The sequence below is a fragment of the Cebus imitator genome, unplaced genomic scaffold (genome assembly GCF_001604975.1).
Source record: "Cebus imitator isolate Cc_AM_T3 unplaced genomic scaffold, Cebus_imitator-1.0 Scaffold149, whole genome shotgun sequence".
Taxonomy (NCBI): Eukaryota; Metazoa; Chordata; class Mammalia; order Primates; family Cebidae; genus Cebus; species Cebus imitator.
Window position 1 is genome coordinate 2,083,865 of NW_016107464.1, and position 27,061 is coordinate 2,110,925.

The 27,061-nt window shown below is 46.1% G+C and overlaps 4 protein-coding genes across 4 annotated transcripts in view; 2 read left to right on the forward strand and 2 right to left on the reverse strand.

The window, feature by feature from the left end:
- The window catches only part of GBA2 (glucosylceramidase beta 2), a 12,827-nt gene extending 10,169 nt beyond the window's left edge, over nt 1-2,658 (reverse strand). The window contains exon 1 of the mRNA XM_017543119.2: nt 1,741-2,658. Coding sequence (XP_017398608.1) covers nt 1,741-2,099 — 359 coding nt within the window. The 5' untranslated portion in view covers nt 2,100-2,658. The remainder of the gene's footprint in view (nt 1-1,740) is intronic.
- A 16-nt stretch (nt 2,659-2,674) lies between these two features.
- Nucleotides 2,675-9,132, forward strand: RGP1 (RGP1 homolog, RAB6A GEF complex partner 1). Its single transcript, XM_017543125.2, has 9 exons — nt 2,675-2,769; nt 3,153-3,287; nt 3,654-3,790; nt 4,461-4,544; nt 4,643-4,792; nt 5,069-5,215; nt 5,430-5,557; nt 5,750-5,939; nt 6,453-9,132. Exons 2-9 carry the CDS (start codon nt 3,172-3,174, stop codon nt 6,674-6,676), a joined length of 1,176 nt encoding a protein of 391 aa, XP_017398614.1. The 5' UTR covers nt 2,675-2,769; nt 3,153-3,171; the 3' UTR covers nt 6,677-9,132.
- LOC108314256 (microseminoprotein, prostate associated) lies at nt 6,792-8,069 on the reverse strand. Its single transcript, XM_017543130.1, has 3 exons — nt 7,796-8,069; nt 7,456-7,564; nt 6,792-7,082 (listed from the first exon to the last, which is right to left on the reverse strand). Exons 1-3 carry the CDS (start codon nt 7,923-7,925, stop codon nt 6,902-6,904), a joined length of 420 nt encoding a protein of 139 aa, XP_017398619.1. The 5' UTR covers nt 7,926-8,069; the 3' UTR covers nt 6,792-6,901.
- Nucleotides 9,133-10,561: 1,429 nt separating the features above from the next.
- NPR2 (natriuretic peptide receptor 2) overlaps nt 10,562-27,061 on the forward strand; it is a 49,536-nt gene continuing 33,036 nt past the window's right edge. Inside the window, exon 1 of the mRNA XM_037743679.1 lies at nt 10,562-10,673. The gene's annotated coding sequence lies outside the window, so the exon portion shown is untranslated. The remainder of the gene's footprint in view (nt 10,674-27,061) is intronic.

The following is a 27,061-nucleotide window of genomic DNA, read 5'->3' on the forward strand; positions in this document are numbered from 1 at the left end:
AAAAAAAAAAAAAAAAAAAAAAAGAATAGGGATAGCACATTCTAGGGGTGGAAAGAAAAGGAGGGAAGACAAAGGATGGGATGACAGCAGGGTGGAGAATCCTCTCTGCCAGCTTAGAAAAAAATGGACTTTGAAACTAGAGGCCAGAAAGGACTGGTAGAGGGAGGGTGCAGCCCAGGATTAGGGCAACCAGGGAGAGTAACTGCAATCTCTGAGGATAGGCAGAACAAAGGACTACCTGGCACAGAACATGCACTTAATAAATCATTACTGAATGAGTGGACTCTGGCTGGAAGGGAGAACAATTGAAATTGAGCTCTTACCAAGGTAAGGCCCAGAGAACTCTGTCTTGCTGGAGCTCCCGGTCAGAGTGCCCCCAGTTCAGCTCCGGCGGAGGAGCGCTCTCACTCCCTGACCATTCCTGACCTATTTGGCCTTCTCCACAATTTCAACCCCAACTCAAGAGTTATTTAGAATTCTTCCTTGTCTCACATGTGCTTTCTCCTTACAGGAACTCATCTCATTCCCAAAGCCCTGTATCAGTAACCCCCAATCTATCCTGGAATGGGGAGCCAGGGTCCGGGGGTTGAGCACAGCTTCAGGCCTCTATGACTCAGTTCATATTTAGGGGCTAAGAGGCTAGGATGCCCATCTTTTCTTGATTTCATCGTCCCCACCACATGCAACTCATTGTACTTCTCTCTGTACTCTAGATCCTATTTTGACCCAAAAGCTTTTGCGGTCAAAGTTGGACTGAATTGATTTCAGAAGCAGCCTGGAGGGATGATTCTTCTGTGCTACAGGCCACCCACAGACAGCAACAAAGGAGCCAGGTGTGCAGGCAGCACCAGGCCCTTCCCACTCCCCAGGGCTGGGGTTAGGTAACTGACCTCCCCAGCACAGCTCCACAGCATTGACTGGGGAAAGAAAGGGTCTCCTACTCTAGAAGCTGTCAGGGCAGCGTTTCCCAAGCTTTATGCCTCCCTCCCTAGTTCTGTGTTTACTGTGTAGACTGAGTCAGGGTGACCTCAGGGTGATGCTTTCTGTCCTCATCCACCTGATCCTGTTAATGGCTCCTCATCACTAGTCTTTGAACTCAGTGGGATCTAGAGGGGTTCTACATCTATGGCAAATGCCTCTCTGATAAATGACTTTTAATATCAAGAGCTCTCTATCCCAGAATAGAGTGACAGCACTTTCTCATCACTTCTTACAGTTGAGGGCAGGGAGGCTCTCATCTACTCCCTGGAGCTAAAGCTTGAGGAAAGAAGCAGTCATGTTGGGACTCTAACAGTGTGCCTAATGAGGTACAGAGAATGCCCCAGCTGCTCACGGGAAGTAAGGGTTTGAAAACCCCCTGCCCCTAAATAAAACAACATTGTGTTAGTATCACAGCAGCCAGACTATCCTTTGCTACTTTGCCACAAAATATAGCTAATCCCAGAGGGAAGTCATTGGAACCAGTATGTGAAAAGGAGCCTGAATGGGAAAGGCTGACTGTATGACCAAATGTTCCTACCCTTTCCTTCTAAAAAGACAAAATACTGGTAGGAAGGGGGTTGCAAAGAGATGTGACCTGGTCTCACTATCCAAAACCACAGTCCTAAAATATGCCAGGGATAGGGGCCACTTCACTGACAAGAAGCCCAACCGCTTTCTCACCCTTTCCCACTTCTGCTAGAAGTCTTGAGCTGGAACAAAGTGAAGCCAAAGGCATTCTAGGCAATGGAATCTACTCACCTCAAGCCCATACCTATATGCTTTATCATGTTGCTTAGGGAGACGTTGTTAGCTTGAAAGGGTTTCCTCTTTTCTGTAAACTCATGAGCCAGGCAGATGCGCCAGCCAAAGGGAGGCACCTGGTAGCCCATAGCTTTACCCTCATAGGAAGCCATCAGCTGCCCAGAGTCCTCCAGATTGCAGCAGCCCGTCTCTTTTTGGGGTCGGTTGTCTTCGGGACTCTTGCAGTCTGTAACCTGCACATCCTTGGTGCTGCCAGTCTCTTTAGAGCAATAAACCTGTGGATCCTCTTTGGCACAGCTGATCTGCTCCGAGGCTGGGACGCCGGTTCCCATGTTCCCTGGATCCTGGGTTCCCATGACCTGGATGGCCCCAGGTCCCGAGCCCTCGGATACTAAGTATCTCGCCAGCCTATTCCAGATGCGGGCGCCGGTGGTTGTTAGGTATGGTCACGGAGGGCCGGGCGCTGGGGAATGCTTAGATGAGCTGGGATTTCTGTGGAGCCAGGGAGCTCTTGCTTCAGTGGCGGCAGCGACAGCAATGAAGCCGCCTTGGACTCTCCTTCGGTAGTCTCTGTAAATTCTGGACGGGAAGGGTCGGGCCTCGTCGTCATTGATTAGCTCGCCCGGTCAAAGGGCCACTGGGCCCGCGGAGAGGGGAGGAGCCGTGGGGCCAGCCCACCAGGCACCGCCCCCGGGACTGGCCCGCAAGGCACCGCCCCTGGGACCTCGCGGCGGCCTCGGCCGGGCCCTTGGGCCACGGCACCGGGTGCCCCAGGGTTGGGCGCCAGGTCCCGCCTGCCAGCTCCGGGGGAGCTCCCGCGCCCAGGTGCCAGCCCGTGGGAAGGTGACCCTGGGCACCGGGACGACCCGAGCCCTTTCCGGTTTGGCCGGCCGGGCGCTTCCGGCCGGAAGGGGCTCCGCGGAGGGGTGGGGGACCGAAGGGAAGTCCCGCCTCTGCCGCCTGGGGGACGCAGCCGACTGCGCCGCCGCCGCCAAACACCTGGCCGTGTCCCGGAGGGGAGGGCAGGTGAGGCCTTGGGGTGCCGATCTCTAGTGTCGACCATGCGAGGTGACTGGCGGCCGTGGTCTTGGGCTGGGACGTGGAATCTGGAGGGAAGGGGGAGCGGAGGCCAGCCTGCGAGCTCCGGGGGGGTGCCCAGGGAGAAGAACCTGGCGCACGGGGGCGGGGTCTAGGGCCCAGAGTGATGCCCTCCCGCTGGGCAGGACTGAGTCTGCAGCCCACTCCCTCCCACCCGCCTACCCCTCTTATATCCAGGAGCTCCCTCGGGCACCACGGTGCTGACCACCCCTGTCCTTAGTCCTCGGTCCTCAGCCCTCAGCCCTAGGTGCTCGCCGATACGCCCATCTCGGTCACGGTGCTGACCTCCGCCCTGCCTTGTTTCCTTCTAGATCTGATTCCGGAGCTGCCATGATTGAAGTGGTAGCAGAGCTAAGCCGGGGTCCTGTATTTTTGGCTGGGGAGGCGCTGGAATGTGTGGTGACCGTCACCAACCCCCTTCCCCCCACGGCCACTTCTGCATCCAGGTGGGGATGCTGACCCTGAAGGTTGGCCCTTTTGGGAAGACGCCAGATTATCTTTGGTGCCTAGGCAGAGTTCAGGTTGTCCTGTAGTGATATCACCTCCTCTTGCTTATTGTGCTCTCATTGTTGGAGAGGGATCTTTAACAGAAGATGTGGATGACATAGCTGTACGCTTTCCTTCCCCACCCCCGATTCCCCCTTTTACCCACAGTCTGCTACTCTTTAGTTAATGGTTTATCTTTGGGGTTCTGGATTTCCAGATCACTAGGACAGCCATCTAAACTTGTTGGTTAAGTGTCATTGGGAGCTTGGGAAAGCATTTGTGAGGTCAGGAACTACCTCTGATGCCTCCTTTTCCTCTTCCCACAGTGAGGCCCTGGCCTGGGCCAGTGCCCAAATCCACTGTCAGTTCCATGCCAGTGAGAGTCGAGTAGCACTGCCTCCCCCTGACTCTAGTCAGCCAGATGTCCAGCCTGACAGCCAGACTGTCTTTCTGCCACACCGAGGTTAGAGAGGGGCATTTGCCTGGGAGAGGGGGGCACAGGGTGTGTGTGGAGGCATTGTCACCCATGGGTGAAGTTGTTAATTGTTGCTTTTTTTTTTTTTTTTGAGGTGTGCCATCTTTTGCTGGTTTCGTTAAGCAAGCTCACATCTTTGTAAATGGTTTCTTTTTCTTTTTTCTTTCTCCTTTTTTTTTGAAGATGAAGTTTTGCTCTGTTGCTAGGCAGGAGTACAGTGGCACGATCTTGGCTCACTGCAACCTCTGCCACCCAGGTTCAAGCAATTCTCCTGCCTCAGCCTCCCAAGTAGCTGGGATTACAGGCGCGCACCACCATGCCCTGCTAATTTTTGTAGTTTTTAGTAGAGATGGGGTTTCACCATCTTGGCCAGGGTGGTCTTGAACTGCCGACCTCATGATCCACCCACTTCAGCCTCACAAAGTGCTGGGATTACAGGTGTGAGCCACTGCGCCCAGCAATTGTTGTTGTTCTTATAGTCCTTGTCATGCTGGGGATGTGGGAGAGCGTGACTATTACATTGTGGGTAGAAGACCATTCCCATTTCACAGCAGGGAAAGAGGGCCTGGCAGCCTTTCACTGTCTCCGATTGCCGTGCTCATTTTGTTCAGTACTGGACAATGGGTCATTAAATTACAGTCGTTCTTACCTTTTTCAGGTGAGAGGGGTCAGTGTATTCTTTCTACTCCACCAAAAATTCTATTCTGTGACCTGAGGCTAGACCCTGGAGAGTCCAAATCATGTGAGTGATTGTCCCCATCCCTGACTTGCCCTCTAAGTCTCCTGGAGGGAGGAGGACTCTGGTTCCTCTGGCTGCCCTGACAACTACTTCCCAACCAGACTCCTACAGTGAAGTGCTGCCCATAGAGGGACCACCCTCCTTTCGGGGTCAGTCAGTCAAGTACGTCTACAAACTGACCATTGGCTGCCAGCGTGTCAACTCCCCCATCACTTTACTCAGAGTCCCTCTGAGGGTTCTTGTGCTGACTGGTAAGCAAGGGTTCCTGGACGGAAGGGCTGGGGAAGGGCCATGCCAAAGCAGAAATTGTCTTAGAGGGCTTGCAAGAGGGGCTGCAGGGAAACTCCTGGTCTCAGTGACAGTGCTAGGGAGTTGGGAAGGGAGGGAGGGTTCTGGAGATAAGAGATGTACACCTCAGCCCTGGCACCCCTCACCTTCAGCTGTCTCAGGTTGGAATCCAAAACCCTAACCTCTGCTTTCATTTCTGTTCCCTCTCAGCATTACCTCTCCACTCATTCTTTCTCTAGGCCTTCAGGATGTCCGATTTCCCCAGGATGAGGCTGTTGCCCCATCCAGTCCATTCTTGGAGGAGGATGAAGGTGGGAAGAAGGATTCATGGCTAGCCGAGCTGGCTGGGGAGCGCCTAATGGCTGCCACATCCTGCCGCAGCCTCCGTGAGAATTCTTTCAGAATTGTCCCACCCCATCTGTCCCCTCATTGTATTCCCATCTCAGAGACGATCTCCTAACCACCACACACTTCTGTGGATCCACTGATACTTCACACCTCCAATTATAAAGAAAAACCTCACCTTTTGGCCTCTGGTGCCCAGTTCTGGACGTTTCCCAGTGTGTAGTCGCCAGGCTTATATTATCCTATTCTCCCCAGATCTATACAATATCAGTGATGGCCGAGGGAAAGTTGGGACATTTGGCATCTTCAAATCTGTGTACAGACTTGGTGAAGACGTGGTGGGGACCTTAAACTTAGGGGAAGGAACCGTAGCTTGTTTGCAGGTAAGAAGGGAACAGAGCTTCTGGGGTGCTGGGGCTGAAGGGCTAGGATGGAATGCTTGTATAAAGAGGGGTAGCATGTAGAAGGGGATAGTGGGGTCATCCAGGGTCCCTTGTAAAACAGCTTGAGGTTGGGCTGTCATCTCATCTACACTCAGCACTTCCTGTTAGCACACACCTCTCTCTTGCTTCCAGTTTTCAGTAAGCTTACAGACCGAGGAGCGTGTACAGCCTGAGTACCAGCGGCGACGTGGGGCAGGGGGTGTCCCCTCTGTGTCACATGTGACTCACGCCCGGCACCAGGAATCCTGCCTACATACAACCAGAACCAGCTTCTCCCTCCCAATCCCTCTCAGCTCCACCCCAGGCTTCTGCACAGCCATTGGTGAGACCCTGACTGCTACTGAAGAAGAGGGAGGGGGACAGTAAAATGCTGTGCTTAGGGAGGGTATAATGGATCCTGATTCCTTATACACACTCCCAGACATACCTACGTCCAGCCTCTGACCCTGAACACCTTCTCAGACCTTCAACCTCTACCTGTTTCTTAGATGTACTGACCCCTAAACTCCTAATGACTTGGTAGAACTCCTTCCCCATGCCTACCTACCAGGACCCTGTGATACACTGATTTTTGATTACTTCGTGCTACCTAGACCTGACTGCCTCACTCTGGGGTTATTAAGTACTTAATACTGCTATCTTCAGCTCACACCTATGGTTAATAATACCTGATTGCTTCAGAAAAAACCCTTAATCACAGCTCCCTGCTCTGTGACTTTTCCCTGTCTTCCTGGATACAGATTTTTTTTTTTTTCTCATTTGTATCTGTATCCTGTCATTGGTTTTTACTCTTGCTGGCTTCTAATGCTTCTACCTTAATCTTTTTCTTCCATAGTGTCCTTAAAGTGGAGATTGCATTTTGAATTTGTAACATCCCGAGAACCAGGATTGGTACTTCTTCCCCCTGTGGAACAGCCTGAACCTGCCACCTGGACAGGTCCTGAGCAAGTACCTGTAGACACCTTCAGCTGGGACCTCCCCATCAAGGTGCTGCCTACCAGCCCCACCCTGGCCTCATATGCTGCCCCAGGCCCCAGCACAAGCACCATAACCATCTGAAACTGGCCCATCCTGGTGCTAGTTCCTTCCGGATACTGAGAACTCAGCACCTGGACTCTAGTGGGAACCACTTTTTCCACCTGAGGTCCAATGGCGCGGACAATGAGAGTCAGCCTTTCAGCCATAGCATTAATTTATTTATTCAGAATACATTGGCAGCTGCTAGTGGTTTCCCTGGAAGTGGCAGCAGCAGTGAGCGGTCAGCAGATGGGTGATCAGTTGAGTTTAGCTGGAGTGGGGAGCAGGAGCCCCAGGAACAGGGGTGTTGGCTGAGCCCCACTCTGGGTCAGGCCCTCCCCCTTTGCAGGGTAGCCGAGGGTCAGATTTTTGCACCAACGAGAACTGGCAAGTTCCTGCCTCCTGACGTACCTCACACCCAGCCGGGAAGTCAATGGGATGCTGGGACCTGAGGAACCAAGGATGAGGGAAGGAGTCAGCACAGTGAAAGGCTGCCTTTATCCCTGCCCATGTTCCATCTCTCACAGCTTTCCCCCGAGAGTCTCCTTGAGTGGCCTCTTGGTCCTCCTAACTAAGCTCTCACCTACCATATGTAGGCTTTTTTGTTATATAACAGGAGTATTTTTTCTCCAGGTCCAACCCAACCTCCCCCGATTTATAGCCTAAAGCCTTATCTTTCACACTAGTCTTGGTCCCTTCAGGGTCAGCCCACCTCGTACTGCTCTTCTGTTCATTCTTACATCACAGCAATCCAGTCACTCCGTGATCATCCCTCAGTCACTCAAATCAGAGTCATTCTCTGGTCATCTTTAGTCACTCACGTGTCACAGCAGCCCACACCGACAGGATGCAGACAGGTGCAATGGAAACAGTCCTTGCGGAGCCAAGACTCACCCAGGGTGAAATATTTCCCCTCATAGTGACAGGGGGCTAGGGAAGAAAGGGAAATGTTAGTGGGTGTAGGAGTGCTGATGAGAGGCAGAGTCTCTTCTGGTCTTGGGTGGAGAAAATAATTATGTACTATCCCCATATTTAGCTTTTCTTTCCTGTTTCACAGCTGGAGGGAGCCTGGGTATTCTGACACAGGATCATCTCTAAGGCCCTGTCCTCCCAGTGCCCTCTCTGCTCCTCCTTCTTTCCTAACACCTCACCCCATTTTACCTTGAGCTTGGAAGTAACACTTGCTGTAGACTCCTGGGTGCAGGAGGAGTAGAGACATCACCAAGCAGATGATTCCCCAGCCTCCTAGGATCCCCTTGGCCTGTCCAGCCCAGAGCATCCTCAGGGCCATTGCTGCTGCACAGCCCTCTCGGACCTCGGCCTCTGCTCAGCTACTCTAGTCTTGACTCCTTGACTTTGCTTTGTGTTGCTCCTTGAGTCTTAGTTTCTCTCTTTCTTCCCTGGGCTCCTGTCTCACACTATCTCCCTGCCCTCTGCTCTCACAGGCTGGGGATGTTTATAAAGTGAGGACCCTGGCCCCCTGCTGAGCAGAGCTGGAAAAGCTGTAACTCTGTTTCCTGAGGTGAGGGCATGAAAACAAGAGATCTAGCTTTAACAAGCTGTGAGAGCTGATTCATGCCCCGGCACAGCTAGAGGGAGGGAGGTGGCCATGGAGGGGGCACTGGATTGGGCACTTCCCCAGCAAGGAGGTAGGAGGGGGTGAGGGCCCCCAGGTGGTCTCCAAATCTCTTCCCTGACCTGGAGACAAGGAAGCATTCCACCTTCCCCTTTTCTCCCCCACTGCCACCACCAGGGGTGTGTATGCTGGGATCCCTGCCTGGACCGGAGGGAGGCATTTCCTGGGGATGGTTAATCCTGTGCCCCAGCCAAACCCAGGAGCTGCAATAGGGTGCGACGGCCAGGCTCCAGGAGAGCGAGCAGGCACCTGGAGTGGAGACTGTTTCCCTCAGACCCTAGGGCAGGGTTTCCCTAATGTATCCAAGAAATAGGGCTGCCCCTCAGAGGTGATAGAGGTCTCTTTTCCTCAGGCATTCCAGAGGTGAACTGTCCATTGCTTATCACCCTCAAACATACAGCAGATTCGGGATCATCCCACACCTGGGGATGGTTCTTTCCCCCTTTCAAAGAGGAGCATCTCTAAGTGCCCTGATGGGAGGAATCACTCCAGTTTCACAGAGGTGTCCTCTCTTTCCTTCCATATGTAATGAAGTGAGGTTTTTCGGAATTTGTCATTTAGCATCCTCCTTTGAGTTTCCCACAGGTTCTGGAGGATCTCAGGATGGATGATTGAGAGCATAGGCTGTAGAGATAGTCTCCTTGGATTCAGAACCTGACTTCACTTAGCTGTGTGACCTGTCCAGATTACTTCACCTTGCTGAGACTGTTTGCTCATCTATAAATTGTGGGTAGTATTGCCAACTCATCGGGCTATTATGAGGATTAAATAAGATGATGTGTGCAGTGCTCTTATCACCATCTCTGGTGCGTAAGCATCAGAAAATAGCAGTTGCTGTCATTGGTACTAAAGCTCAGAGGCAAAATGGGTGACATTCATTTCTTTGAATGACAGTAAGCAGTTTGTGTGTAGCTAAGGGCTTCTGTTGGGGATGGCTCCCTCCTGGCATAGGCCTTTGCCCCTTTCACAGTCATGCTCCATCTCAACAGTCCCCAACCTTTTTGGTACCAGGGACTGGTTTTATGGAAGACAAGTTTTCTACCAGCAGATGGAAGGGGATATTAGCGTAGGCGGGGGGTGGGAGGGGTAGGGGATGAATTTGGGATGAAACTGTTCTACCTCAGATTATCAGGTGTTAGATTCTCATATGGAGAACACAACCTAGATCCCTTAGATGTGGAGTTCACAGTAGGGTTTGCACTCCTGTGAGAATCTTGTGCTGCTGCTGATCTGACAGGAGGAGGAGCTCAGGCGGTAATGCTCACTCACCCACTGCTCACCTTCTGCTTTGCTCCCATTTCCTAATAGGCCACGGACTAGTACTGGCCTGTGGCCTGGGGGATGGGGACCCTTGCTCCATGTCAGCTTTCCCACCTCTTTCAAAAGCAGGTACCTCCAGGGGCATTTTGGTTTTGGCCCTTGTGCTGACTTCTGAATGTTTGGTTTGAGAAACTGTTGCCAATAAGCCTACTTTCCCCAGATCCGCACCCTCGTCTCTATGCTGGGACAAGCTCTCCTTTTCTCATCAGCCTGCCAGCTAACTTTAAGTCTCCTGTTTTTCCTCATTGGGATTCAGATCCATTTCTTCCCGTCTCTGCTCATGGGACCTCTCCAGTTCTTTCTCGCCACTCTCCTGCTAGCCATCTTGTTGGCACTAAAGGCCCTGGTCAAACTGGATTTCTTTCATTTTTCTACACTTCAAAGACCCATGTTCCAGGTATTCCCCACAGGGACAGTCTTTTTGGCATTTATTTTGTTTTTCTAAGTTTTCAGTTCCATTTACTCCAAAGACTCACTTCCTGCCACCTAGTACATCAGATACAACTGCTTCTGGCTGACTTTTCATGGGGGCCACCCTGCCTGTCACCTCTTCACTGTTCAGAAATGACTGTCAGTACACCTCAATCTCCCTTGCTGTCCTCTTCCAAGAAGACCTCTGAGGTGGATGGAGATGCAGAATGGACCTCATGTTCACCCTAGTCGGGTCTGATACCCTTTCCATTTCAGAAGAGTGCCAACAAAAAACTCACAGTTGAAGCAGGGTGCTCTGAGGTTGGCTGTGGCGTGGGGGGTACTACATGGGCCTGCTGTCTGGACTGGAGCAGGTGGATTCGAAGACATTTCTAGCACGAGGGCCCAAAGGTCTTGTCAGTGGCCAGTAGCTCTGTCGCCTTTCCCAGAGGGGGTCCAGCGGACACCCTGGATGGCCGGGCCCTGGACCACCTTCTGCTTCTGCAAGCTGGAGCCAGCCCGATAGGGGGCGGACATGAGTAGGGAGCTGGGGAGCTGGAGAGCATGAAGGTGGGGGGATGATGCCAAAGGGAAGGAGAGCCCCAGTGGGGATTGGTGCGTGTGTGGTAACGGGGACAGAAATGAGGGTTCATCGCCTGTGGCAAAGATGAGGTAGGCATATAGGGGCTTCTGGAAAGCTAAAGGCTGGGCTGAGCCAGCAGTCCTCTTCCAGAAGTTGGGGGGGCAGTGCAGAGGTGTGGGTCGAGCCCGCATGCGTGCCTGCTGGAGAAGGGATGAGTGGTGAGGACCCGGCCTGCTGGGTCCTGGGGGCGCGGTGGCTGGCCTGCAGGGCCTGGAGGGGGCGGCTGGCGCGTGCTGCACGCACAGGGACAAGGAAAACATCCGCCGGAGGCCCGGCCGGGCAGCGCTCCAGCCTCGGGGCAGGTGTGCGGCGAGGAAGTGAGCGCATTCCGGCCCCCCCGCGCCGCCGGCCCTCTGGTGAGTCACCACCGACCCCCGCTGCCCCGGAGGGTCAGTTAAGGAGCCAGGAGGGTTTCTGGGAGCAGAGGGTCACTGAGTGGGCTTCTGTCCTGGTGTCGCTACGGGTGCGAAATGGACACTGAACAGTCTGACTGAATGGAGGCAGGTGGGGAGTGAGCCCCTGAGAGAACCTGGCGGGCTGAGAGCTGACCCCAGGGCAAAGAGGGGCCCCGGTGAGGTGAAAACTTGGAGTCTGCGCAGGTGGCAAGGCTTAGAAAGGGAGGGGAGCCGGGTTGATTGTGGTGACAGAGGAAGAAAGTGCGCCAAGTTAGGCCTGGGAGAACTGAGGGACCTGAGCAGGGACAAGGGAGAGCAACATCAGGTGGGAAGGCGGAAATGGGCAAAACCCAGGCATCAGGTCTGGCCGGAGGCTGGCGCAGACAGTGAAGGGTAGGTTTTAGGGAGAAGGGGGAGTTAAGATTATTTGGGTACATTTTGGGATTTGATCTCACAGGTAGAAGGGAGCCTGCTGGTCTCAGCAGGAAGAGTAACGATGGCTTCAAAGCAAGGTTGTCTGTGTCTTGGATTACTGTCTGCTATTCAGCCTTTGCCAAAAAATTTGGCACTGATCTGCACATTTTTGTAGCCATTTAAAATTGTATGACTCTATCAAACAAGTAATTTTGGTGAATTTTTTAATTAAAAAATTAAAAAATAAAAATAGAAAAGTTGCATAGTCTAATTCAGTGTTTGACTTAAAACCCAAAGTGACGCTCTCAGATTGGTAATATGGTGTCAAGCCTTTTGTTTGGCTTTTGTGCCATTTTCCCCTCACTGACTTGTTTGAATTCTTTGTGGCTGATGCTTCAGTTTTTCTGTATCAGGAGTGTTGTTGCACTTCTACTTTTCCTGTCCCTTATTTTACTGTCTTTATTTTTAACCTTTTTTCTGTGTAGCCCTCTAAACTCCCCTATATATTTTGAACCAAGAAAAACATTTCTTGGAATGGGACTACAGTATACAAAGACAAATAACTCACAGTTTTGCTGTATATGTTAGGTTACTGTCTTCTTTGGATGTATATGTAACTATAGTTTCTGTATTCTGTGGCTGATAGAAAGTTAAAGCTGTTTAATTCACCATAGTATTTGTACAACAGCAATTTATTAGTCTGACTTCTCTTCTAAAATCAATACTAAAATGGCATTTTGTACTTGTCCCAGAGACACTAATTCTGTCATGATCCTTATGATCTGTGTTACGTTGGGCCAAAGGCGATTACAAAGACTAGGATCTTTATAATTTATTTTAAAGATCTTTAAATTCTGTGTTGCCTTTGGTCCCAAACAAGCAAATCTGGATCAGTGTCTGGATCAGTTAATGAAAAAAGAAAGAAAGAAAAAAGAAAAGAAAGAAAAGAAGAAAAGGAAAGGAAAGGAAAGGGGAAAGGAAAAAGGAACGGAGGAAGGAAGGAAGAAAGGAAGGAAAGAAAGAAAGGAAAGAAAGAAAGAAGAAAGAGAGAGAGAGAAAGAAAGAAGAAGAAAGAAAGAGAAAGAAAGAAAGAAAAAGAAAGAAAGAAAGAAAGAAAAAATAAATGTCTTATTTTGGGCCCTGTTGCTTATTCTCATGCTGTTTCAACCCCAGCCCTACCCTATTCCCAGTGTCCTTTACCTTCATTCTTTCTTTGCTCTGCTGGGCATCTTTAGAGGAAAACTTCACACCGACTTCCTCTACTATAAATTCTCTCCCTCCTCTCAACCCTACACTTCTCTTTGCCAACATACACCACTACTGCTTCACTGATTTTTTTTTTTAAGCCCACAGCCCTTTCTGGCTCTTTTCCACCTTTAACACTCTTATGTTGAAATCCTCTCTTTTTCCTCCTTTCTCTTTGGTAAGACCTCAGACTTTTAAAAATGCTAGGCTTGATTGTTTATTCTGCATGGTCCGCTTCTGCCTTCCTTCCCCTTCTATTACTCTTTTCTTATTCTAGACTTTAAACTCAATTACGCTTGCCTTCACCAAAGCCTTAACCTTTCCTATGATTAGAAAAAGATGCTTATGTTTCCATTATTTTTCCTGCAAGAAAATGCATTCTCAAATTCATATGCACTTCAAACTCTCCTCCCAATGTTTTGCATCCAGAAGCATAATGTGGCTATTATTGTGAAGTCCATTTAGTGACCGTTGAAGCTTGGTGTTATGCCAGGCACTGTATAGTGAATTTCATAATGCTGGTGCCAGATTTCTGAATTATTACAGACAGCAGATGATAGGCTGGGTGCAGTGGCTCAGGCCTGTAATCCCAACACTTTGGGAGTCCAAGGCAGGCAGATTGCTTGAGGCCAGGAGTTCGAGACCAGCCTGGCTAATATGGTGAAATTCTGTCTCTAAAATTACAAAAGTTAGCCGGGCATGGTGGCATGTGCCTGTTATCCCAGCTACTCTGGAGGCTGGGATGGGAGAATCGCTGGAACCTGAGAGGCAGCGGTTGCAGTGAGCCAAGATTGTGCCACTGCACTCCAGGCTGGGTGACAAAGTGAGACCCTGTCTCCAAAAAAAAAAAAAAAAAAAAAGGAAGAATTCTTTGATGTGCCATTGTTTCTCCACTTTCCCTTCCTCCCTTCCCTCTCATGATCTCTGCTCAGTAAAACCAAGGTGCATTTTCTGGACCCACCTATCTTGGGGGTGATTAGTAGGTAAAGGGTTGTAAATACTTATAATTTTTCTCCTTTCTGATATAATTTTTGACCTCCTTGTAGAAGCCCCGTCATCTTATCTTTGCTGGAGAATTTTTAAGCATTGTTTTTTGAGACAGAGTCTCACTCTGTTGCCCAGGCTGGAGTGCAGTGGTGCGATCTCAACTCACTGCAACCTCCACCTCCTGGGTTCAGTAATTCTTCTGCCTCAGCCTCCAGAGTAGCTGGTATTACAGGCAAGCGCCACCACGCCCGGCTAATTTTTTGTATTTTTAGTAGAGACAGGGTTTCACCATATTGGCCAGGCTGGTCTCGAACTCCTGACCTCGTGATCCACCCATCTTGGCTTCCCAAAATACTGGGATTACAGGCGTGAGCCACCGCGCCCAACATAAGCATTCTTTTGCAGAAGAATCGCTAATGTCCTTTTTTCATCCAGATCTACACTTGATGAGTCCTAAAGCTACTTCTGCACAGTTCCTTTATCCATTTTTGTTTTTGTTTTTGTTTTTCATTTTTTGTGCCTGTGTTATTTTTCATGAGTTTATTATCTCTTTACAAATGGGCTGCATCCACTGAGGGGCAGCATTGATTTCCCGCTGCTGTCACCCAGTGCCTCAGCCTCCCTTGATCCCTTTTTTCATTCACTCTTGCTGCCCATACTTACTTCCCTTTATTGTCTGTTCTAATCTTATCCTTATCTATCTCTTTAATGAAATTCACTATTTTAAAAAAGATTTCTGGGGTCTCAAAAGTTTTTCAGGAGACCTCACATAAGTCGTTGCATTGTGAGCTAAAATTGTGTGTAGCATCGATTTCCCCCAGATTGGGGCTGTTGGTGGGGGGATTGAGAGAGCAGAATATCCTCATGTACAGAGTTTCTCAGCTGTGACACTGTTAACATTTTGGAGGATAATCCTTTGTGTAGGGGGCTGTTCTGTGTACTATAGGATGCTTAGCAGCTGCTCATGCCAGTGATATCATCTCAGTTGTGACAACCAAAATGTCTCCAAATTTTTCCGAATGTTCCTGGAAGACAAAATCTACCCTCTACCCCAGTGCTGCGAATTACTGTGCTGGAATATCAGCTTTTTGAAATTGATTTAATGGTTATACTTTCTCTTCCCAATTTCTGATTTGTTTGCTCAGCTGGAGATTTAGAAGTGTGGTCTTTGACTTACTTGGTAGGTAGTAGCCTCTTAAAATTTCAGGTTCCTGAGCTTATCCTTATGCTGAATCAGAAACACTGAAGGTGGAACTCAGAGATCTGATTTTTACAAGACACTACCCTCCCACCCCCAACCAGGTAATTCTTCTGCCCTATGCTTGACCCTCCTATGGCATAACTGCTGCATTATCCACATTTTTTTTTTCCCCTGCAAGTCTTCCTGGTGCTCCAGCTTTGCTTCCGCTCTTGGCCCCATGATGCCAACACAAATAAGGAGGCCTTAGGTTACCAAGACAACTGGAGCACAGGAAACCGTAAAGGCTCAGTGCTCCCACAGGCATCACAGACTGTGGCTATGCTGGCTTGCTTTCTCCTTAGGGACTCAGCCATACTTCCTTTTCCCCATCCCCTAAACTACCCAGACTGGCAGATACTGAGGCCCAAGCCACAAACCCTGACTTCACAGATCTGGTAGTAGATTTCTGGGGTGGGTAGAAGCTTTTCTTCTAGCACTGATATTTCATGTCATCTTGGTGATAATTGAATTTGTAATCATGAGAACTACATTTCCCTGGGAGTTGTATGTTAGATGCAAGCTTTGGAATCAGAATGTTTCTCTTTATGTTATTTATACCTGCTTCACTGGACCTTGAGTCTTAGATGTTTTTTGCATCCCTAGCTAAATGTGTTTACAATTTGCGTTGGGCCAAAAGGTTTAGCAATCTACTTCTGGAACACTGGAAGCAGCTAATGTTTATCAAGAAAAGAATATTTTTAGGACCAGGTGCAGTAATCCCAAAATGCCAGCACTTTGGGAGTGTGAGGCAGGTGGATTGCTTGAGTTCAGGAATTCAAGAGCAGCCTGGGTAACATGACAAAACCCTGTCTCTACAAAACAAAAAAATACGAAAATTAGCCAGGCGTGGTGATGTACACTTGTAGTCTCAGCTACTTGGGAGGCTCAGGCAAGAGAGTCACTTGAGCCTTGGAGGTTGAGGCTGCAGTGAGTCATGATTGTGCCTGGGCGACAGAGCAAGACCCTGTCTCAAAAAAATAAAAAAAAATAAAAAATAAAAATTTACCAAATAATGAATTTGGGTTCTATTTACACTTATATCAAAGCTAGTCATTTTTTAAAGGAGGATCATCTGGCTTGATTAATTCTCTTTAAAGCCATGAATAAATGAAAACTTACTTGCTCTTAGATGCTTAAAAATAGTGACTCAGGCTGCACATGGTGGCCCACACCTGTAATCCCAGCATTTTGTAAGGCCGAGGCCAGCAAGCCACTTGAGGTCAGGAGTTTGAAATCAGCCTGGCCAACATGGTGAAACACCATCTCTACCAAAAATACAAAAAATTAACCGGGCATAGTGGCACATCCCTGTAATCCCAGCTGAGGCAGGAGAATCGCTTGAAGCTGGGAGATGGAGGTTGCAGTGAGATTCTTTTTTTTTAAAAAAAATTGACTTGGTCAAAATAGGAGCAGCCTATCTCCATGGGACATTCGTGCCAGGCCAGAACAAGGGAGAATAAAGGGAAATAAGGCAGATGTGATAGCTCCCTTTAGATAGTTGAAGGACTGTCACGATGAAGCAGGGATTAGATATACTTGGTTTAGTTCCAGAAGATAAATAACTTTTATTTAGTGATAGGGGAACAAATTTTGGCTTGATAAGGAAGAACTTTTGAATCATTTGAGGACCCCAAAGTGTGGAATTAGCTAAATTGTTAGGCAGTGAATTGTGACTGTATTGTTTATGTAGAGCTTAGATGAACATTTGCACAAGGTTTGGATGAAGTTTTAGACATTAAATTGTGTTCAACCTGCAAGGAAAAGCAGGCAGATTTAGGAAAAGTCAATTCACCCTTCTGTCATGTGATTCTGTGGCACTATTAAATTCATTATTATTTTTCTAGGCACCTCTGTCAATTTTACCCTCTCAAGTAACTGATAATAGAGTTGATAGTAAAGTCTTCAGAGATTTCTCAAACGTTGTTCCTCATCCCCCTGGAGATTTCTCAAGGATGCCTCAGAAGTAGCTAAGAATGGTGAAATGAAGGCCATCTGGGGCTCTGAGCCCTTTACCTATGCTTTAACCAGAACACTCTTGCTTTTATTTGTTTTACAAATTAAATGTAATGGCTTCCTTGAAGATTTTCTTTTTAACCGAAGAAAAATGGTTCTGCTGTAAAAGAAAAAAATTAAAGGCTCTGATATTTCAAGATCTTCCTTTTACTGACAGGAAAACTGAGATACAGAAGAAGTGTCTTGCCAAAGGTCACACAGTAAAGTTCAGAGTTGGGATTCAAATCTGGCTCTTCTAGTTCAAATTGTTTTTCTTCCACTCTACAAGTCTGCCTTGTTAGAATTCAGTAAAAGCTTCTCTCCATTCTACTGGCCACCACTGTAATCCAGAATTTCATTTCTTCTAATCTACTATTCTGTATTAGCCACTTAACTAGTCTCCTTGCTGTCTAATTCTGTTCTATATTATATATACTCTTGCCATTTTATTCTTCTTGGAACATTGTTTTCATCCTGAGATTTCCCTGTTTAAGAACCTTCTCCCTATCTCTTATAAGAACTTTTCAGGCTGGCCTTATGTTAGCATTCTTTAGAATTCTCATTGTTCAGCTGAATGGGAGCCTAAATCCATCCTATTATGAGTAATTAATGAGCTATATAATAGTGAAATTAACTGAGTCCCTCCCTATTCCTAGACTTCACCTTTGACAGGATTTTCATGTATACAGTTTTAATGAGGCATGATGAGAAGATAAAAAAGAAATAGAAAATTGCAGCCCATAAAAAGCAAGTTACATAATAATATGAATAATATAATCCTATTTTTATCTCACATGTATTTTTTAAAACAAGAATGAGATGTATAGAAATTGCGTGGAAGAAAACACATCAGGCTGGGCTCGGTGGCTCATGCCTGTAATCCCAGCACTTTGGAAGGCTGAGGCAGCAGATTACCTGAGGTTAGGAGTTCAAGACTAGCCTGGCCAACATGGTGAAACCCCGCCTCCACTAAAAATACAAAAATTAGCCTGGTGTGGTGGCATATACCTGTAATCCCAGCTGCTTCGGAGGCTGAGGCAGGAGAATCGCTTGAACCTGGGAGGTGGAGATTGCAGTGAGTCGAGATCATCCCACTGCACTCTAGTCTGGGCAACAGAGCGAGACTCTGTCTCAAAGAGATTGAGAAAGGATGAGGTGGGGAAGGGGGACTTCCATCTCCTTTTTTTACTCAGAAGGCTGAGAAGACTGCTTGAGACCAGAAGGTCGAGGCTGCAGTGAGCCATGATCATGCCACCGCAGTCAGCCTGGTTGGCAGAGTGAGACCCTGTCTAAAAAAAAAAAGTGTTTTGTTTTCCCACAGTGGAGACCTTTTGAAGTGTTAGCCTTCTGGAAAAAGGTTAATTTCAAGTCTTATAGCTTGGTCTGATTTTTAAAAATTTGATGTAAGCTAATCATGAGAAGTGTGCAGATTAACACTCTTTAACTCCTGTGGATTGAAAAATTATCTAACCTCCATTTCCACTGGACGGAGAACTCATTCTTCTGGTATGTTTCAGAAGGCTGATGAAGCAAAGATAACCTTATATTACCAATGGACTGCTTAATCTCTATAATGATTTCTTGGCCAGCTACTATTGATAATAAAAAATACTTTTTTTTTTTTTTTTTTTTTTTTTTTTTTTTTTTTTTTTTTTTTTTTTTTTTTTTTTTGAGATGGATTCACACTCAGTTGCCCAGGCTGGAGTGTAGTGGTGCGATCTCACTGCAACCTCCGCTCCCCATGTACAAGCAATTCTCCTGCCTCAGCCTCCCGAGTAGCTGGGATTACAGACATGCGTCACCATGCCTGGCTAATTTTTGTATTTTTAGTAGAGACAAGGTTTCACCATGTTGGTCAGGCTGGTCTTGAACTCCTGACCTCGTGATCCACCCTCCTTGGCCTCCCAAAGTGCTGGGATTACAGGTGTGAGCCACTGCGCTGGCCAAAAAATACTTTAACTGTTTCAAGACAATTTTGTTAACTTTATTGAAATATAACTTATATACAAGAAGATGTACCCATTTAAAATGTACAATTCAGTACATTTTTAACATATGTATATATCTGTATAATAATCTCCCAATCAAGATAAAGAACATCTCTGTCACCAACCTGCTCTGCCCCCAAATTTTCTTATTACCGTTTGCATTTACTCTCCCCTCATTGCAATCCACACTGATCTGGTTTCTATCACTGTAGATTTGTTTTGTAGAGTTTCACGTAAATGCAGTCACAAGGTATGTATTCTGCATTTGGCTTCTTTAACTCAGCACACTGTTTTTGATATTTATTCATATTTTTGTGTATATTAATAGTCTGGCCAGGCACAGTGGCTCACACCTGTAATCCCAGCACTTTGGGATCCTGAGGTGGGCAGATCATGGGAGGTCAGGAGTTTGAGACCAGGCTAGCCAACATGGTGAAACCCTGTCTCAACTAAAAATACAAAAATTAGCCGGGCATGGTGGTGCTCGCCTGTAGTCCCAGCTACTCAAGAGGCTGAGGCAGGAGAATCTCTTGAACCCAGGAGACGGAAGTTGCAATGAGCAACGACTGCACTCCAGCCTGGCGACAGAATGAGACTCCATGGCAAACAAACAAACAAAAATGTGTTCTTTTTTATTGCTGAGCAATACTTCATTGTATGGACATACAGCAGTTTGTTTACCCATTCATCTGATGATGGACATTTGGGCTGTTTTCCACTTTTTTGGAAGCTGCTATGAATATTTACATTGAAGTCTTTGTGGACATGTTTGCATTTTTCTAATATAAATACCTAGGAGTGAAACTTAGGTCCTGTTGTAAGTGAATGTTTTACTTGATAAACAAAAAACTACCAGTTGGGTGTAGTGGCTCATGCCTGTAATCCCAGCACTTTGGGAGGCTGAGGCAGACAGATTGCTTGAGTCCAGGAGTTCGAGACCAGCTTGGACAACATGGCGAAACCATCTGTACAAAAAATACAAAAATTAACTGGATGTGGTGGCTGAGGTGGGAGGATCATGTGAGTCTAGGAGGCAGAGGTTGCAGTGAGCCATGATCTTGCCGTTGCACTCCAGCCTGGGCAACAGAGCATGACCCTGTTTCAAAAAAAAAATTCCAAATTTATTTATTTATTTATTAAAGATGGGGTTTCACCATGATGGCCAGGCTGGTCTCGAACTCCTGACATCAGGTGATCCACCCACCTCGGCCTCCCAAAGTGCTAGGATTACAGGTGTGAGCCACTGCGCCCGGGCTTTTATTGATAAAATAATTTTTTTTTTAAAAAAAAGAGAAAGAAAGTGCCATACTGTTTTCCAAAGTGTCTGTACAATTTTCCACTTACCTGCATTATATGAGAGTTCTAGTTGCTTTGCATCCTCATCAGCACTTAGTATTGTCAGTTTCCTAAAAAACAAACAAACAAACAAAAAAACACCCTAGTAGGTGTGTAGTAGTGTCTCACTGTGGTTTTAATTTGCATTTTCCTCATGACTAATCGTTTCATGTGCTTATTTGTCACCAGTATCTCCTATTTGGTGAAATCTCTTCAAATTATTTGCCCATTTAAAAAACTGGAATGTTTGGCTTCTTGTTACTGAGTTTTTAAGAGTTACTTATATATTCTGGATACAAGTCCTTTATGAGTACATAAATTAAAAATACTTTCCCCCAGTTGGTGGCTTGCCTTTTTGTTTTCTTTATATTGTCTTTTGAGGAGTGTAAGTTTTAAATTTTGGTGAAGTCAAATTTTTTGCTTTTTTCTTTATGACCAGTATTTTTTGTATCCTGCATAAGAAATCTTTCCTTACACCAAGGTCACAAAGATTTTTTTCCTACATTTTCTTCTATATCTAAAAGTTTTATAATTTCAGCTTTACATTTAGGTCTTTTACGTCTATGATCCATTTTGATCACATGCTCGATTTTGTTCTCACTGCACAAAAGACACAGTAGGAAAGGAAGAATCTGGAATAGAGAAGACTGCCTCTCTCAAAAGACAGATTGTAGAATAGAAATATTAAACTTTTGTTCTGTGCATTATCTTCATCTAATATTTATTAAGTAATAACTGTTCAGTAGTAAAATATATATAAATTACCTACTGTGAGTCAGGCACTGGAGAAACAGTAATGAAAATACTAGACAATGCTCTTGCTCCCTTGGAGTTTATATTTGAGTGGGAGAAATTGTGTTTTTATTATAGCGAGCATCCATCGTTTATATGGTAAAGTCAAGAAAAATGCCATTGCCATTGCCTCTGTGATTTCTCAAATCCTCAGTTGAAGGAAGCATTTTAGGTTGTGGTAATCTTAATATTATTGTATGATAAAGCATGAACCTGTTTTCACGAAGAGCCACTGATCTGCAGAGAAAAGGGAATCTTGGGCTGCATACAGCCACCTACAATGTGTGATGTGGTAGAGCAGTACTGAATGCAGAGTCATATCAAATGATCTCATGTTCCTCTCACTACTGAGGTGTAATGACCAGAGTTAATGATCTTTTCCTTGGTTTAAGCTAATTGGTTTGTTTTTTGCCAAAAGAGTTCATTAATACTATGTTTAGATAACTCTTAGATCTCTTTTCTGATAGCCAGAGGACCAGATACCTTCTATAATTAGCCATTCATGTGTTCCTTAAAATGAGTCATACTTTGTGTTAATGATACCACCATTCTTCAAGTCACTTTAAGTATCAAAAATAAGTTCTATTTACAGTTAGCATTTATAAACTAATACTAATATTAAATAGCCAGATAATAAATGGTGTTAAGTCAGAGCAGGATGAGATCTACGACCTAGTCTTGCATGATGAGTAGGATTTCAGGAGATACAAATAAAGAGGGCAGATTAATTTATATTGATGGATTTGAGGGAAATGATTACATAAGCAAATACACTATTCTTGGCTTGACTCCTTTATCATCTATCTATAGTAGACATCATTAAATTCATCATGGTATTCTTTCTTGTTGAGCCTGGCCATAGCCTGGTAAGACTAGAACTAGATAATAGGCAAAGAAACGTAGACATTAAGTGGAGATTGTTGTTGTTGTTGTTTTGCACTCGTCAACCAGGCTGGAGTGCAATGGCATGATCTTGGCCCACTGCAACCTCTGTCTCCCAGGTTCAACGATTCTCGTGCCTCAGCCTGAGGAGCTGGGGTTACAGGTGCCCGCCATGACACCTAGTATTTTTAGTAGAGATGAGGTTTCGCTATGTTGGCCAGACTGGTCTCAAACACCTGACCTCAGATGATTCGCCCACCTCAGCCTCCCAAAGTACTGGGATTACAGGCATGAGCCACTGTGCTTGGCCAGAATTCTTTTTTTTTAGGCAGGATCTGGCTTTGTCACCCAAGCTGGAGTGCAGTCGCTCACTGCATCCTCCCACCTCACCCTCCTGAGTAGCTGGGACCACAGGCATGTGTCACCACTTCTGGCTAATTTTTGTCTTTTTTAAAGAGATAGAGTTTCACCATAATGCCCAGGCTGGTCTTGAACTCCTGAGCTCAAGGGATCCACCCACCTTGGCCTTCCGGAGTGCCAGGATTACAGATGTGAACCACTGTGCCTGGCCATGGAGAAGTTATTTAGAAAGAGACATCAGTGAGACTATGGAGATGTCTGACCCTGGAGGTCAAGATGTGAGATATTTCCTATGTGCAGCAAAGAAGCCCTTGGTGCAAAGACTATGAAATGTTTCTGATGCATGAATCTGAGGGGTGCAATAGGCATCACAACTGCACTCAGAAAAAATAGTGCAAGGGAAGACAGTGCAATTTATTCTGCCAGCAGGTATCACTCAGGCTATCTCCAGGCTGAGAGAGACCCTGGAGTTATACTAGCACAGAGTTGGACCATGGTTGCCGGCAGAGTCAGCAACATACAGGAACAAAGGATCATTGGCTTGGAGATCTTAAGAAGCTGGAGGAACACTTCCTCAAGGGCTGCAACTTTTTCCTGCTGCTATGAAGTTCCCTTCCCCTGGTACATGCAGATCCATCTCAGGCAGATAAGCAGGAGAGGGGTGGCTATCTGAGAGACTGGGCAATTTTTTTTTTTTTTTTTTTTTTGAGACGGAGTTTCGCTCTTGTTACCCAGGCTGGAGTGCAATGGCGCGATCTCGGCTCACCGCAACCTCCGCCTCCTGGGTTCAGGCAATTCTCCTGCCTCAACCTCCCGAGTAGCTGGGATTACAGGCAAGCACCACCATGCCCAGCTAATTTTTTGTATTTTTAGTAGAGACGGGGTTTCACCATGTTGACCAGGATGGTCTCGAGCTCTTGACCTCGTGATCCACCCGCCTTGGCCTCCCAAAGTGCTGGGATTACAGGCTTGAGCCACCGCGCCCGGCCACTGAGCAATTTTTATTCAATACAGTCTAAGCAGTACCTAAAAAGACATTAAATGATCAGATAGGACTATGTTAAACTGGTTTGGAGGCTTATGAGGGACATGATGTAGGCAACTGTGAAGATGCATAAGACCTTCGTGTGAGTAGAGGGTGCCCTCAGCTCACCCACCACTTTCGATAAAGTGAGGCAGGACTGAATGTGAAATGAGGCAGGCCTGTTTACCTGTGTCCAAGAGGGGCTGATTGGGCCCATTTGAGATAAGTTAGAGTAGATGCCAGAGGCAAGCGGCCTAGCTGAGCAGGGAGCTGGGTACACCCAGCTGCAGGAGCACTGTGTGCCCATGTGTACCTGCCTCCACACCACCAGTGTCACAGCACTGGCTGCACCCATTGCCAGGCAAGAAAGAACCATGTGGTTGAAATACATCTACTGTACCTGGCCCTGTCAGATTTGGGAGAACAGGTTCTTATCTTGTTGTCCTTGGTGCTGTTTCCATCAGCATCCACCTTTTATCTCTCCTCACCCTGAGAAGCCCAACCCATCTTGACTTTGTCATTCATTTTTTTCTCATTCATTCATTCACTCTGTTATTCAGTCTGTTATGCCATACACTGTACTAGGCACTGAAGACACAGTATTTTGTAAAGGTAAGGGAATAAACACACAATACAATGAAGTTTGAACAATATTAAGCTTCAGAGTCTTATTGGAGTACACATTTTTGGGGAACATAGTTTGTAAAGGAAGTAGGGAGGTTTGTGCTATGACCTAAGAAATGATTTTGAGGTAATCAGGTGAAAGGTGGGAATAAAGTTTCAGGCAGAGGGAACAACACATGCAAAGATGAGAGAGATTAAAGGAACAAAAGTTCAGAGTGTCTAGAGTGTAGAAGGTGAGGAAGAGGGAAGTGACTTGAGATGAGGCTAAAGAGAGGCAGGGACATGACCATGGGGCACCTTGAAGTTCAGGATCAATTGTTTGTGTTTCATCCTAAGCACAATGGGAAGCTATTCAAAGGATTTATTCAGAGGAGTAACTTTGCAGCATTGTATTTTTTAAAAAAGAATTTAAACAATTTTAACATAGTTCAAATCTGCATGTTCAGTTCATTTCAGCTCCTTCACTGCCAAACCCGGGGCAGGGACTGCTTCAGTTTCTCTGCCTAAGATTCTTACCAGCATTGTATTTTGAATTTATATAGGGTGGATTGGAGTGGATCAACACCAGATGTGGGGAGACAAGTTAAGGGATTGTTACATTAGTCCAGGTGAAGGATGATGGTGGTTTGAACTGTATAAGGTAGAGGTGGTAGAGAAGATAGATTTGGGGCATATTTTGGAGGTATGTCCAGCAAGGCTTAGATGTGGAGAGTAGTGAGGAAGATGGAGAATTCAAGGATAACCAAGGTTTTTGGTTGAACACCTATGTGGATGATAGTGTCCTTTGCTGAGTAAGAGAACATTGGAATGGGAAGATATTTTGGAGGAAAATCGTGTCTGGTTTGGATGTTGAGTTTGAAGTTCTTGCAAGACCATCAAGTGAAGAGATCCTGTGGGTGATTGGATATATGATTTGAAACCTGATAGAAAAGGACTAGCGATTCATTCTTGGCATATAGAAATTTGTTATTGGAGCAATGGGCATAGGTATTACTGGAGAGAGAGAGAGAGAGAGAGAATTGAGTGGAAAAACAAATCTACAATATATCCATCCCTGAGGATCACCAATCAACCCAAGGGCAAAGAGAGAAGGAAGAGTCGGTAAGAGACTGAGAAAGAGCTGCCAGGTTGGAAGAAACCTGGACATGTGGTGTCATTGAGGGTATACCACTGCAGTCAGCTGTAGGGGAGTGTCAGAGTGTTTGGCTGGACTTCTGGAGATACTCAAGTTACCTACAATATTTGATGGAGTGGGTGGGCTACAGAGGATCAGAGGAGCACACCTGGAGCTCCCAGCCTCCCCTGAGTATCTCCCTAATAAACACAGCATCCTTCTGCCTGTCAAATCGGAAGAAAACCTGAACTCCAGGAAGTAGCAGAGGTTCAGAGGAAAGAGCAGGTGCTCACACAGGTTATACCCTTAACCTGGTGAGGTTTGGAAGGATCAGAGTGAATTTTAGTCTCTGGATCTGAAGCATCCCATACATTTTGTTGCCCTCTTACCACTTCTAGCAGCTGACCTTACTTTTTTCTCTGTCTTTGCCTCTATCTTTGCCCCTCTGATTCTCTAGCCCGGTTGATTATCCTTGGCTCTTGAGCTTGGTTTAGTTTGTGTAGCGCTCCTTTTCTGAGGAGTAACTTCCATAACAAATATTTATAGTAACTCCTCTGCTTGGCTGACAAGTCCCAGAACCTTTGTCCTTATGTACTGCCCTAAAAAGCAGTCACCCCAGAGCACAGCTCAGCTTTATAGTCCTAGATATGATTAGATGCTTCCTTTACCCCTTCTGGAGGTGTTAGTGGCTCTGAGCCTTAGAAGTTCTGTTCTCCTTAACCATCTTCTTCTCTCCTGTTTTGCTTGTCTGAAACATATTTATTAGATAGATGTTGAGGTTAGTAGTTCTACCCCTCAGTGAAGATTGATGAAAAATTAGCCCAAAATTGCTGTCTTCTAATTAAAAAAATCTATAATCTCTATGTTCTGTGAGTTGGGTCTGAGGGATGCCTCTAGCTCTTAACTTATTTCAGGACCTACATTTAACATACCCTGGGTTTAAGTGGTGGCTTGTAATTTCTATATAGGAGAAGCTTAAGGGGGAAAGTCTGATTGGAAGAGAAGGGAGGTAGTTAGGTTTGCCTTAAAGCTGAGTACACAAGAGTAATCTGATCAGCTGGCTGGGACTGACTGCCAGAAAAATTAAAAAACAAAGATGTGATTGATAAAAAAATGTGTACTTGTTCATGTAAGTGATTTTTAAAAATGTAGACTCTGAGACCTTTTTTTTCCACCTTCCGTTGGCCAATTATTGCATTTACATAGTTTCTTCCTTCCTTCCCCAAACAAGGTATAACACTATTAACCTGAGAATTTAAACACATGCTTTGCTCACTTTTTTCCTATTTATGTATTATTTTTATTTGGTTTATTTTTGGGGAAGGGGAAGCAGGAGTTGCCATTTGTGCCAATGACTCTTCCTCAAATCTTCCAAGCAATCTTTTCCTCGGGGAGTTGTACTACAAAATTCTAATAATTACTGTTGTGCAATATCGAGATACCTTACGTATGTAGCAACAACGGCACATATGCTCACACCCAGTGAAACAAGGTCATTTTCTACTGGCAGTAATATGCATTGAGGTGACAGGTGGTGGCATGGTTATGGATTAACTCACCAAGGAAATGAGTCTGGAAAGAAGAATGCAGAAATCTGAGGACTAGATCCTGGAGGTGGGAAGCTTTGAGTTCAGAGGAAGAAGAGGACTTCACCATGGGGAGCCATCAGCTGGACATTGAGATGGAAGGATGACTATGAGTATGAGCTATTACAGAAGCCATGGTAAGAGTTGTAAGTAGATGACATTAACATCAAATGTGACTGATGCGTAACTGGAGGAACTTACTGTCATATGCAAACTAACAACTCCACTGTGTTCTTCTTAATCTAGATCATTTGTAAAAATTTTACACTAGACTATTCAGTTCTATTCAACAAGTATATTTTGAGCTGCACACTAACTGTGGTGGGGTTGTATAAAAGAGCTATAAAGCTGTGTTTTAAAATAATATGTCTTTTTTTTTTTTTTTTTTTTTTTTTTTTTTTACATAGTGGATTATTTGAAGATTATTTGCAGACCTTAT

Bases quoted from the DNA above. Each gene is read 5' to 3' on its own strand.
- RGP1 (XM_017543125.2), top strand. From the start codon at position 3,172: ATGATTGAAGTGGTAGCAGAGCTAAGCCGGGGTCCTGTATTTTTGGCT. The intron at 3,288-3,653 runs GTGGGGATGCTG...CTCTTCCCACAG, and splicing joins ACGGCCACTTCTGCATCCAG to TGAGGCCCTGGCCTGGGCCA. The intron at 5,216-5,429 runs GTGAGAATTCTT...TATTCTCCCCAG, and splicing joins CACATCCTGCCGCAGCCTCC to ATCTATACAATATCAGTGAT.
- LOC108314256 (XM_017543130.1), bottom strand. From the start codon at position 7,925: ATGGCCCTGAGGATGCTCTGGGCTGGACAGGCCAAGGGGATCCTAGGA. The intron at 7,565-7,795 runs GTAAAATGGGGT...TTTCTTCCCTAG, and splicing joins GTGTTACTTCCAAGCTCAAG to CCCCCTGTCACTATGAGGGG. The intron at 7,083-7,455 runs GTGAGTGACTAA...TTGGTTCCTCAG, and splicing joins GGTGTGGGCTGCTGTGACAC to GTCCCAGCATCCCATTGACT.